The 12,439-nt window shown below is 39.0% G+C and overlaps 1 protein-coding gene across 1 annotated transcript; it reads right to left on the reverse strand.

Annotated features, from left to right (window-relative positions):
* Nucleotides 1-1,346: 1,346 nt before the first annotated feature.
* Nucleotides 1,347-10,811, reverse strand: LOC309511390 (glutathione S-transferase A-like). Its single transcript, XM_082186604.1, has 6 exons — nt 10,312-10,811; nt 10,112-10,177; nt 8,711-8,816; nt 3,328-3,446; nt 2,634-2,722; nt 1,347-1,804 (listed from the first exon to the last, which is right to left on the reverse strand). The coding sequence occupies exons 1-6, from the start codon at nt 10,477-10,479 to the stop codon at nt 1,672-1,674; spliced, it is 681 nt and encodes a 226-aa protein (XP_082042730.1). The 5' UTR covers nt 10,480-10,811; the 3' UTR covers nt 1,347-1,671.
* Nucleotides 10,812-12,439: the final 1,628 nt, after the last annotated feature.

A 12,439-nucleotide genomic window follows, 5' to 3' on the forward strand; every position in this document is an offset into this window, starting at 1 on the left:
AAAGAGATGAGTTAGTAAGAAAGATTAGTTAGAAAGAAAGATTAGCTAGAAAGAAAGATTAGTTAGAAAGAAAGAAAAAGATAGAAAGATTAGTTAGAAAGAAAGATTAGTTAGAATGAAAAGATTAGAAAGATTAGTTAGAAAGAGAAAGAAAGATTAGTTAGAAAGAAAGAAAGATTAGTTAGAAAGAAAAAAGAGATTAGTTAGAAAGAAAATGAAAGAAAGATTAGTTAGAAAGATATTTTAGTTAGAAAGAAAGATAGATTAGATAGAAAGAAAAATTTGTTAGAAAGAAGGATAGATTAGAAAAAGAGATGAGTTAGTAAGAAAGAAAGAGATTAGTTAGAAAGAAAGAAAGATTAGTTAGAGAGAAATAAAGAGATTAGTTAGAAAGAAAGAAAGATTAGTTAGAAAGAAAGAAAAAGATAGAAAGATTAGTTAGAAAGATTAGTTAGAAAGAAGGATAGATTAGAAAAAGAGATGAGTTAGTAAGAAAGAAAGATTAGTTAGAAAGATTAGCTAGAAAGAAAGATTAGTTAGAGAAATAAAGAGATTAGTTAGAAAGAAAGAAAAAGATAGAAAGATTAGTTAGAAAGAAAGATTAGTTAGAAAGAATGAAAAGATTAGAAAGATTAGTTAGAAAGAGAAAGAAAGATTAGTTAGAAAGAAAGAAAGATTAGTTAGAAAGAAAGATTAGTAAGAAAGAGATTAGTTAGAAAGAAAGATTAGTTAGATGGAAAGATTAGTTAGAAAGAAAGATTAGTTAGAAAGAAAAATATATTAATTGGATAGATAGATAGATAGATAGATTAGATAGATAAGTTCATTAGTACATAGAATGGTAGTTTAATTGAGTCTAATGCTTCTGCTTCAGGGAGTTTAGATTTGAGTTTTTGTGTTGTGCACTAATGGGCCACCGTAGCCTTGGCTCAATTTGAACATTCTGCAATGAAAGTCTATGGGATTTTTATGGTTTTTAATATACATTTTTAAGAAAACAAAGTCAAATCAGTCTGAAAAGATATAGCACACTAAGTCAGAACAGTCTGAAGGTCTGACCCGAGTTTGGAGTATGTAGAGTTAAAGCTCTAGGAGGAGTTAGAGTCAGAAAAATAATAAGTTTAAGTACAATATCAGTAAGTTGGCTTTCTCAAGCCAACTTAATTAGAAGTGATCTAAGAGTTTTATACAGTTGTATACAGCGGATGTCATTGAAAACACGGTAAGTACTAAATATGCTAAAAAGTAAACAAAAAAGACCCCATTTCAAACTTACAAATATGGTTAAGTTTTAAATTATTAGCACATAATCCATTTCTTGTAATGATGGTAAATATTTTCCTCAGTTTGATTGAACAGGATAAAACTTTATCAATCCCAAACAACATGTTAATCTGCCATTACAGACAATAACAATGAGCTTCATCTTTAGAAACTGTTCAAAAGGTTCACAGATTAATCGTCCTGACAGAACAGATGCTGAAAACCTCAGACCAATGAAAGTGCAGCGACGTGAACAAGACAAGAGTTGTGATTTAGCAGTTGTAAGTGGGAAGTGATTCTTGCATAAAGGACTGTTAGAAAAACATCAAAAGGCAATTACTGAATATATCAAAGCTGAAATTTATGCAATATTAATGTGATCCGCTGCTGGGAACGTCTTGATGTTCCTCACAGGTTCTTCAGTGTATCCTGACCCTCGGGTTTCTCCAGCCAGTGTGGAGGCCAGCTGGCTTTAATACTGGGACGGTCCTTCACCATTTCATAATACTCCATCAGTCTGGGACATCTCTCTTTAGGACAGCTGTTAACCAGTCAGACAGATCAAACATTACATTTACATTTACATTTATTCATTTAGCTGACGCTTTTATCCGAAGCGACTTACAATTGCTATATATGTCAGAGGTCGCACGCCTCTGGAGCAACTAGGGGTTAAGTGTCTTGCTCAGGGACACATTGGTGTCTCACAGTGGATTCGAACCCGGGTCTCTCACACCAAAGGCATGTGTCTTATCCATTGCGCCACCACCACCCCATTACACCAGTCTAACAGATCAAACATTACACCAGTCTAACAGATCAAACATAAAAGGGATAGTTCACCCAAAAATGAAAATTAGCCCATGATTTACTCGCCCTCAAGTCATCCTAGGTGTATATGACATTCTTCTCTCAGACGAATACAATCAGAGTTATATTAACAAATGTCCTGGCTCTTCCAAGCTTTATAACGGGAGTCAATGAATATGTTTTTTTTGAAAGTCCATAAAAGTGCATCTATCCATCATAAAAGTGCATCCATCCATCATAAAAGTGCATCCATCCATCATAAAAGTGCACTTTTATGATGGATAGATGCACTTTAATGGACTTTAAAAAATATATATATTCATTGACTCCCATTATAAAGCTTGGAAGAGCCAAGACATTTATTAATATAACTCTGATTGTGTTCGTCTGAGAGAAGAAAGTCGTATACACCTAGGATGAGTTGAGGGAGAGTAAATCATGGGATAATGTAAATGTTTGGGTGAACTATCCCTTTAAACCAGCCTCTGATCTGAACCTTAAGCTGACATTATGATCAAACATGCTGTCTAAGGAGAAGGATTGATAAAGATTTCACTCACTGAAATCGTGGGAAATATGCGATAACTGGGAAACAAACCACGTCCGCCATGGTGAAGTTCTTGCCGGCGAGGAACGACCCTTTACCCATCTGACCAACAAATGAGACCGAGTTTATTAGGAGGACAATAAGGGTTCAAGTTCAATGGCCAAAGGTTGATGATAATAGTTATGGCAATAGTTATCCTCTACTTAAAAAGCAAGAATTTAATAAACATGGCATTCATAATGCAATTAATCGAAAAAAGAAATGGAAAGTTTGCATTTACTCGCTCCACTAATACTCATTTGTTTTCAGCTGCTGTTGTGAGTGATTACATCTACATATATGGAAATATGAAGAGATCATCTATGGAACAACATGCATTGTTCATGAGACCAGGAATCTGTATTCACACATGGATGATTTATATTACTAATAAATCAATTAACAAATGATTTCAATTTGATTTGATTTCATGACTTGAGGTTTAAAAGACATTCAGTAATATTGATTTGACTGAACTGACTATCAGAAGAGAACAAAACTACGACTGAGTTGATCTGATTTACAGCTGATTTAGACTCATATTTGATGAAGTTTGCAGCATCACTGATTGTGTTAGTTTCCACTTTATCGCTGTAAAGCTGCTTTGAAACAGTCTGTACTGTATAAAGCGCTGTAGAAATAAAGCCGACTTGACTTTAAAACACAACCTTCTCCAAGTATCCGTCCCACAGTTTGAGTTCGGTGACGAGATTCTCTTTATTCCTCTTCAGGGCCGATTCGTGTCGCTCTCCCTCAGGGACGAACCACTCGTAATAGGCCACGTCGTCTGCACACACAAGAGTTCAACACAGAATAAGCGGCGGTTTATTCGGCTGATCCGGCGAGCAAACAGAGCATGTGATAGGAGGACGATGACAGCCAATAAACTACATTAATTACTATTATAAACTACTTTGAGCCGAATGGGTGAAGATCTGAGTGATGCAAGTACAGATCCATATATTCTCCTCTGAGTTATACACCATTTATTTCTATATAAAATAATAAAAATATTAGATATAAGCACATTTTATTATTTTTTTTCAATTAAAGCAGTATGTGTACACTAAAATAGGCACATCCGTCTGGTTGAAAGATGAATCAAACCACTAGATGGCAGGATAGGTCTATTTTACTTGCAGCAATATTTATAAATATTTGTATGCTTCCTGGCGGTTACACATGTAAGAAGTTCTTAAGTTCAATAAAACACTCAGATCACTTGTTTGAAGAGGTTTCTGGACTTTAAATAAAAAGGCTACCATGGTTCCACATGCCATAATTTCTGATTGCTTTGAGATATTAACACAAACTGTGGCCCAGATGCAGTTAACGACTGTGAACAAGCCCAAACTTGATATGAATTATGACCTGTCATATACTTTATAATAGCCGCCATGTCAAGCGTTAATGATAAATAAATAAATCAATAAATTCATGCATGAAAACTGGTCAGAGGTAAAAAAGGTGAGAAGGATACGGCAGCAAAAAATCCAATCCAATCAACTTTATATACATCTCATTTTAAAAAACAAGGTTACCAAAGTGCTGCACAAAGAATAAATAGGAAATATAATAACACATAAAACATATAAAATATGGGGGCCATTTTAATGTGTGGAGGCAAGTATTTACACAAAACACACAGCATGAGATTATTTTTTCTTTTTCGCCTGAACCAGAATCTCAAGGGCCCGTTTCCTCTGTTTAGCAGCATGTCTCAGCCTTGCCCTCTTCTCCTCTTCAGCCGCCTGTTTGTTGAGATCCTGAGCACTACTGGATCCTTTGCAGTGCATCACTCTCTCCTATCTCTCCGTGCGAAATACTCATGAGACCCCCTGAAAGCCTCAAAAGCTAAATTTGAAGGGGGTCTCAAATTTTGTCAAAAAAATACAAAATAAAATATTTTATTGTCACCAGCATATTACAGGCTGTTTTTACGAGCGTTCATGCTTACGGTTGCCAGATTTCAATAATTTAAACCCCAGTCAGAGCTTTTCTGTTAAAATGAGATGGTCCTCACACAATCCAGATCCAACTCCTCCCACCTTACATACACCTAAACCTACCCATCTCCACCCCCTGATCCCTAAACCCACCCCTAAACCTACCAATCTCCATCCCCTGATCCCTAAACCCACCCCTAAACCTACCCATCTCCACCCCCTGATCCCTAAACCCACCCCTAAACCTACCCATCTCCACCCCCTGATCCCTAAACCCACCCCTAAACATACCCATCTCCACCCCCTGATCCCTAAACCCAACCCTAAACCTACCCATCTCCACCCCCTGATCCCTAAACCCACCCCTAAACCTACCAATCTCCACCCCCTGATCCCTAAACCCACCCCTAAACCTACCAATCTCCACCCCCTGATCCCTAAACCCACCCCTAAACCTACAAATCTCCATCCCCTGATCCCTAAACCCACCCCTAAACCTACCCATCTCCACCCCCTGATCCCTAAACCCACCCCTAAACCTACCAATCTCCACCCCCTGATCCCTAAACCCCCCCCTAAACCTACCAATCTCCACCCCCTGATCCCTAAACCCACCCCTAAACCTACCAATCTCCACCCCCTGATCCCTAAACCCACCCCTAAACCTACCAATCTCCACCCCCTGATCCCTAAACCCACCCCTAAACCTACCAATCTCCACCCCCTGATCCCTAAACCCACCCCTAAACCTACCAATCTCCACCCCCTGATCCCTAAACCTACCAATCTCCACCCCCTGATCCCTAAACCCACCCCTAAACCTACCCATCTCCACCCCCTGATCCCTAAACCCACCCCTAAACCTACCAATCTCCACCCCCTGATCCCTAAACCCACCCCTAAACCTACCCATCTCCACCCCCTGATCCCTAAACCCACCCCTAAACCTACCAATCTCCACACCTTAGATCTGGATCCAACTCCGCCCCCTGGATCTCGTGTACTGCAGTGAGGTGCTACTGGTTAAAATAGCACGTTTTCTACCCGGTCTTTTCAATAGTATCTGGCAACCATACATGCGAGCGCGCTTTCTACACTTCTGAAGAAGCGCGGATGATCTGAAAACACAGACAAGTAAGCTGGAGTTCCGCGATCTTCATTGGAGATTTTCATTGAAAAGATTTTCTCACAACCCCCCACCCCCAAATATTTTCTCATCGGATCTGCACAAATCACGTAGGTGACCCATTTTGGTTTTAAAATGGTGAGGATTTTTCATGCCTGTAAATTGCATCACTTTTTCTAAGGTTTTCTCAGCAGTGTTGTAACATAACCTCCAAACATGATCAAACATGATCAAACTATATCTTCAAAATATTAAAGGTTTCTATCAAAGGAGACCATGTTTTTGAAACCTTGTTTTTTTTGTTTTTGGTAGTTATAAGCCATTACTTTTAAGTACTTTTAAGTTACTTTTACTGTCGTAACCCCGGTTCTCTGAAACATCGAGTGGAGAGATCCACCTATGGGAAGGGCATCCGTACCTGACCTCTGCAGAAGCATCCAATTGCACCAAGTCTGGCTAGACAGACAGAAGCTCGCAGCCAATGCCAGGTAAGGCCCCGTCCCCTCACCTAGGGGCATATAACGCCTGCAAGCGTTGCTATTCTCCAGTGAGTATATTCGCTTCTCGTGCAGCAAGTGGGGAAAAGCTGGTGGATCTCTCCACTCGATGTTTCAGAGAACCGGGGTTACGACAGTAACCTATTGTTCTCTTTCATCATCTCGTGTTCGAGATCCACCTATGGGAGAGACATGGACAGCTCCCCAATTGCCCAATACACTCACAGTGAGGTTCTGAAAGCCAGAGAAGGACCGTCGCCCCAGGGAGGCGGTGCCTGACACGTCCCATAATCATGAACCTGCAATCCTAACGCACACACATGACTGCTGTGCACATGCAGGACATGAAACATGTATGCAGCACACACACGATAATCACCCCAGCAACACCAATGTGCATATAAATACACCCAGAAAAGGAATGGAAATGCATGCTTTGTGACAGGAATGTGCATGGCCTGCCGGCCCATTCACTCCTTATTCGTTACTTGCAACGGGCTTGCAGGGAAGGGCAAAGAAGACCCCACCCCTAAAACCCAATGTGCTACCGAGATTCTGGTGACATCCAGCCGGTAGTAACGCACAAAGGTATGAGGAGAAGCCCAACTGGCAGCGGAGCAGATGTCCTGCAGTGACACTCCCCTAAACAAAGCCCAAGAGGCGGCTAAGCCCCTCGTGGAATGAGCTCTGATGTCCCCTGGGGGCTGCACTCCCTTTGATTCATAAGCCAAAGCTATAGCATTCACAAGCCAATGTGAGAGGCGTTGCTTAGATATGGGATTCCCTCTATGCCCATGAAATAAAGAGCTGGTCGCTCTTCCGGAAAGCACTGGTCCTGGTCATATATGTCTGTAAAGCACGGACGGGACACAGAGCATTTAGCCTCTCATCCTCCGGGGAGGAAAACAGTGGAGGGTGAAAAGCGGACAGCTCCAACACCTCCGAAGTGAACGCAGGGAAGCACTTCGGCATGAAGGCCGGATTAGGCTTAAGGGAAACCTTATCTCCACTAAGAGAGAATTTAGTGCACGAGGGATGAACCGAGAGTGCATGTAGCTCACTGACACGTTTAGCTGATGCCAAGGCCAAGAGCAAAGCTGTCTTGAAAGACAGCAGCTTCAGGGAAATACTTCCCAGAGGCTCAAAAGGATTTTGAGACAGAGCCTCCAGCACCATGGAGAAGTCCCACTCAGGAACAGTTCTCCTGACGACTGGCAAAGAGCGACGGGCACCCTTCATAAATCTGCGGATTAGAGGATGCTGCCCGACTGTGTAGCCCGTCGTAAATATCCCTCTCTTGGTCGGTGGCGCTCTGTGGAGCCGGCCACTCAATGTTGAGGCGAGCGGCCGCTCGCTCACAAACTTCCAGGAGGATGGACTGAGGCAAGGCCGCATGGGCGCTAGCCTGGGGAACGCCAGAGGGCGGGATAGCCTCCTCGTCCTCAGAGACCCCAAGAAGGGCCGTGTCATCCTCATCCTCACATTTTACGCCAGACTACACGAAAGTGTACCCCTGTCTTATAAGAGTAAAACATAATGACAGTCTTGCACGCTGTACAGTTTGTAACAGTGACTTCAGCATTGCCCATGGCAGGTTAAATGACTGTAAAAGACATGTTGAGGTGAGTTCAAGAAGTTTAATTTCATGTGCACATTATTCAGGACAGCTAGTTGCCAAGGCTACATGAAAACAACAAAGCAGTTTACATAAATAGTATAAGCAGCTTATATAAATAGTAAAAGTAATCTACATATTTTAACATAATTAAAGGTATAGCGGAGGATTTTCTTTTCCCGGGTGGGTAGCCTATACCATTGGTCCACCTAAGTGTCAATCATTCTGGTGATATGTTTACGTAAGGCCGTCGTACGTGCTCGTGCACACGATTCACACGATGGCGTGCGCTCAAAACACAGGTTGGGCTTCCCACTGATGCCTCAGTCGCGAAGTTTCTACTTGACAGGTAAAGTTTGGCATGCTATTTGGAGAAATCCATTTAAAATCACTGCTAGTAAAAGTTAATGTAAGCTATGATTAGCTCGTGCATGCTCTCTTGTGCATACGTTTAATAGGCGTTCCCTCTTGGGAGCAGGTAGAGTGTTGTGCATGTGCATTTTTTCAAAAAGTGGAGAGGGCGGTTCTTTTCTAAAATTCGGGAAAATCCTCCGCTATACCTTTAACAAATAGCCTATAGAAATTATATATTATGCTTTTATATCTTGAAATGAGTTTTTGCAGGTTGGGATATCTGAAAACACCACATAGACATATAAACAACATTAAAAGCTGGATTTTCACCACAGGGGGACTTTAAATCTTCTAAACCTCTTAAATCTCATCAGGCTGTCAATTAATAAACACTTGTCATGAACTTATTTTTTGGTCTTATTTCTAAACCGGTATCATAAACCACGAGTGCTTGAGTAACTCTGGTATTGTTTGGACAGCTTTAAATATACGTTCATGATTTAAATCACTTACACATTTTCTTCTGCAGGTTGTCGGTCTCGAACATGCGCTGGTAGACGAGCGCCAGTTCGGCTGGATCATCTGGGATCAGACGGGCTCCTTGAGACTTGAACGCACTCTACAAACCAGAAACATTTATCAGTCTGTGACGTGACCCTCATCTTTGTGTTTGGATCTGTTCAATTACTACAAAAAAATAAATCAATTGTTATTACTACTCTTCCTTGAAAGCATTGATTCAATTTCAAAAGCAAATGCTAACCAATTATTTAAGAGTTGAGCAGCGAGCTCATTGGCTACTGATACAGCAGGAACCAATCAGCTTTGTGTAACATATACATCCAATATAAGCATATAAACATGGAAAGTCTACATTGGAACTAATATAAATCTATTTTAATCTACTCTGAACCGGATTAAAATAATCACTCAATTTAATGCTCTTAGCTTTTCTTAAACCCTTGAAAACTAGAACAAAGTGATTATTTGTAACTCACCTATCCCAGTTTGATAGACAATATTAATATTATTTGTTGTTTATTTGGTCTGTAATGCTGCGAGATGTCGCCGACTCAAACGCAGTGCTCTGTGTTTGTATAAAACCGAAGGAAACATATTAATCACTAATTCTTTTTATCATATTTTGTTTGTCCCTAAACTGGACAAACATGGAAAAATATGATGGGAGTTTAAAATATATTTTAATGTTTTTAATGTTCTCACAAAACCTTTGCATTCTTTTGCGAGTGAATGCATGCAAAAGTTTCTCAGAGGAATGAAAAAGTTTTGTAAATGCATGCAAAAACATTGGAATATATATTTTAATGATCAGCTCTTAACTGTCTAGCATGAAAGCTTATTTTCACCAAATAAGAAAAAACATGCTTTTGTAAGTCATAATTATGACATACTAATTCATGATTATGAGATGAAAAGTCAAAACTTTGACTCACATTTTCATAATAATAACAAAAAGTTGAAATTGACAGTCATAATTATGACATAAAAAGACAAAATTATGCCATGAAAAGTCAAAATGAGTTAGTATGTTATGATTTTCTACTTTTTATCTCAATTATCATTCAGTATGTCATAATTATGACTTTTATATAATAAATTTGACTTTTTAGTCATTTAGGCAGATTTACCAATTTATTATTATGTGGTGGGAATGGGCTCTCCTGGTCTAGCCAGTTCAGTCACGCTTAATTTTCCTGTAATTTGCAGGTGAATATTACCCCCCGTTATTTTTTTTATTTTTTTTTTGCTGAGCATCTTTTTATTTATTTTTTTCACAAGAATTCTAACACTTTTGGATTGTGTTTGTTTAAATTAGGTACAGATGTGTATTTGTACGAAGGCTAAAGGACCGCTGGATTCTCGCCACGCCTTCTGTTTATGACACTGATTTACCTCCAGATACAGACACGCGGCGAAAGACTCGTTCACGATGAGGTCTCCGTGCTTGAAAGTTGGAACCTGCAAAATATATATTTTTAAATAATAATAAAAAACTTGGTAAATGTCGTGTCTCTTTATGAAAGTTGCATTTGCAGTAAACACTAATGCAGTCAGCAGAAACCCCACTCCACAGGCGTGTGTGTGAGACGCACCTGAACTCTGGGATTGAGAGCCTTCACTTCTGCACACTGGTGCTCTTTCTTGTCAAACGACAGAAGTTTGTGTTTGTATCCCTGCAGTTTCTTCTCCTCCAGCGCGATCATGACCCTCCAGCACGGCGGAGAGCCGGAGCCCCAGTAAAGCATCATATTCTGTGCCATAATGTCGAGTTTATTCAGAAATGTTGTTACAGATTTGGTTGCGTTTCGAGTCTGAAAGTGGGCGTGGCCTGTTCGCAAGTTCAAGGAGCATGCGCAGTTTATGCTCGTGTGAAGACCGCGGTCAGCCTGAAGATGTCGTTGGTAGGCTACTTAAAGGAATAGTTCACCTAAAAATAAACATTATCCAATAATATACTCACCCTCAAGCCATCCTAGGTGTATATGACTTCCTTTCAGCCACACACAATTAGAGTTATATTCAAAAAATATCTTTATAATGGCAGTGAATGGTAACAGAGATTTTGAAGCTCCATCCATCATAAAAGTAATCCATATCCATTCGACTCCAGTGCGTTAATAATTGCCTTCTGAAGCGATGAAAAATATCCATTTAAAACTGTATAAACTATAATAACTGTCAAGACAAATCGAGTCAACTATCAGTTAATGATTATACTAAGTAGCCTACACACGACTGATATTAACTTAAAATATGTATAGCTATATGCATTTATTACATTACTTGCATTTACTTACATTATTACATGGCTTGGTTGATTTCTATTGTAGAATACGGTGTGTTATTTCTTGATAACAAACGCTGCGCAGTATAACACACCGTTGCCATGAAAACCGAGCGTTGCTATGGACGCAGGATTCTAACAGTAGAGACGGTACGGACTATTTTCGTTAGCGGTTTAGTTTTTGATATTATATTTTGAATATTCTGAATTTTGTTTATCCCTTACTTAGCAAGTGGAACCTTGTAAAGTGTTATTCAAAGTAAAGGAAATTTTGTTTAAATTTAGTTAAAAAAAAAAAAAGTTAAATGTCCAAATATTTCAGTTATTAAAAGAATGTAATGATGTTCAATTAGCAAGAAAAAAAAGTGATTAAGATATAATGTAATTGTGTGTTTTTTTTTTTTTTTTTACAGTATTTTGCTGTGTCATTGTTGACTCTTATCAGTCGGAAGCTTCGAAAGTCCACATGATGTAGATAACCTGAGCTGAAGGTGAGGCTGAAACTGCTCAGTCACTTCATGTATGATCATCATGACTGTGTTCTTGTGGAAGATGCGCTTTCATATCTCAGATTTCTGTTACCGTACGTTTCATTAAAGCTGATTTTGCCTTAAAATGAGCATTGGCTCCCCAATTCTTTTAAAAGTCTTTCATTCAAACATTAAAATCCTCTGAATTTCTGATCTCAGTCAAGTTTTAGCTGCACACAAGAATCATTGTGTGATTTCTATATTTTGCAACAATACAAAAACTTTCTTTGTAGGTTCTTTTTTTTCTTTCTTTTTTAACTCTCCCAGAACATTGCAGGAAGTTTTTGTTTAGTTTTTTGTAATAACCTCAAAAGAACAGAACATTCTGTAATGGTTATTTTTTGTATGTTTTATTTTTATAACCATAACATAATCGTTCCAGATTCAGAATGCTTGATCTGTGCGCTAGTTTCAATTTTACGGACTTTACTTCAGTATTCCTCAGTCGTTACTTCCCTTTGTTCATAGTTTCCCGCCAGTCAGAGCTTTGAAACTAGTTTCATATAGCATTTAATAAATTGAAGAAATTAGATCCGTCAAAAACACGTAATAATTCCACCTGTATAGATAAAACATTACGCCAGGATTAAGTGTATAGTGTAAAAGCTAAAGCACAGAAGATGCGCGCGCACTCGCGTAATTTAAAAATTAACGGTCATTTCGTTTTACTGCTGACTGACTGACATTAGTTTATCGATCTCTTTATTGAATAATTACTTGCAATTAATATAGATATGAGAGTAACTATGATTTCGGAGAGATTTGACACGCCTGATTGAAGAGTTTTAAGTTTGTATACTGATATCCTACTTTAAGTAATTTCTTTTCTTTCATTTTTTAATGTCTATGAACACATTTCATACATGGACAACCTTTCAAAGTCATGCTTAGATTTTGTTGAAGTCA

This window comes from Leuciscus leuciscus (genome assembly GCF_965113295.1).
Source record: "Leuciscus leuciscus genome assembly, chromosome: 12".
NCBI lineage: Eukaryota > Metazoa > Chordata > Actinopteri > Cypriniformes > Leuciscidae > Leuciscus > Leuciscus leuciscus.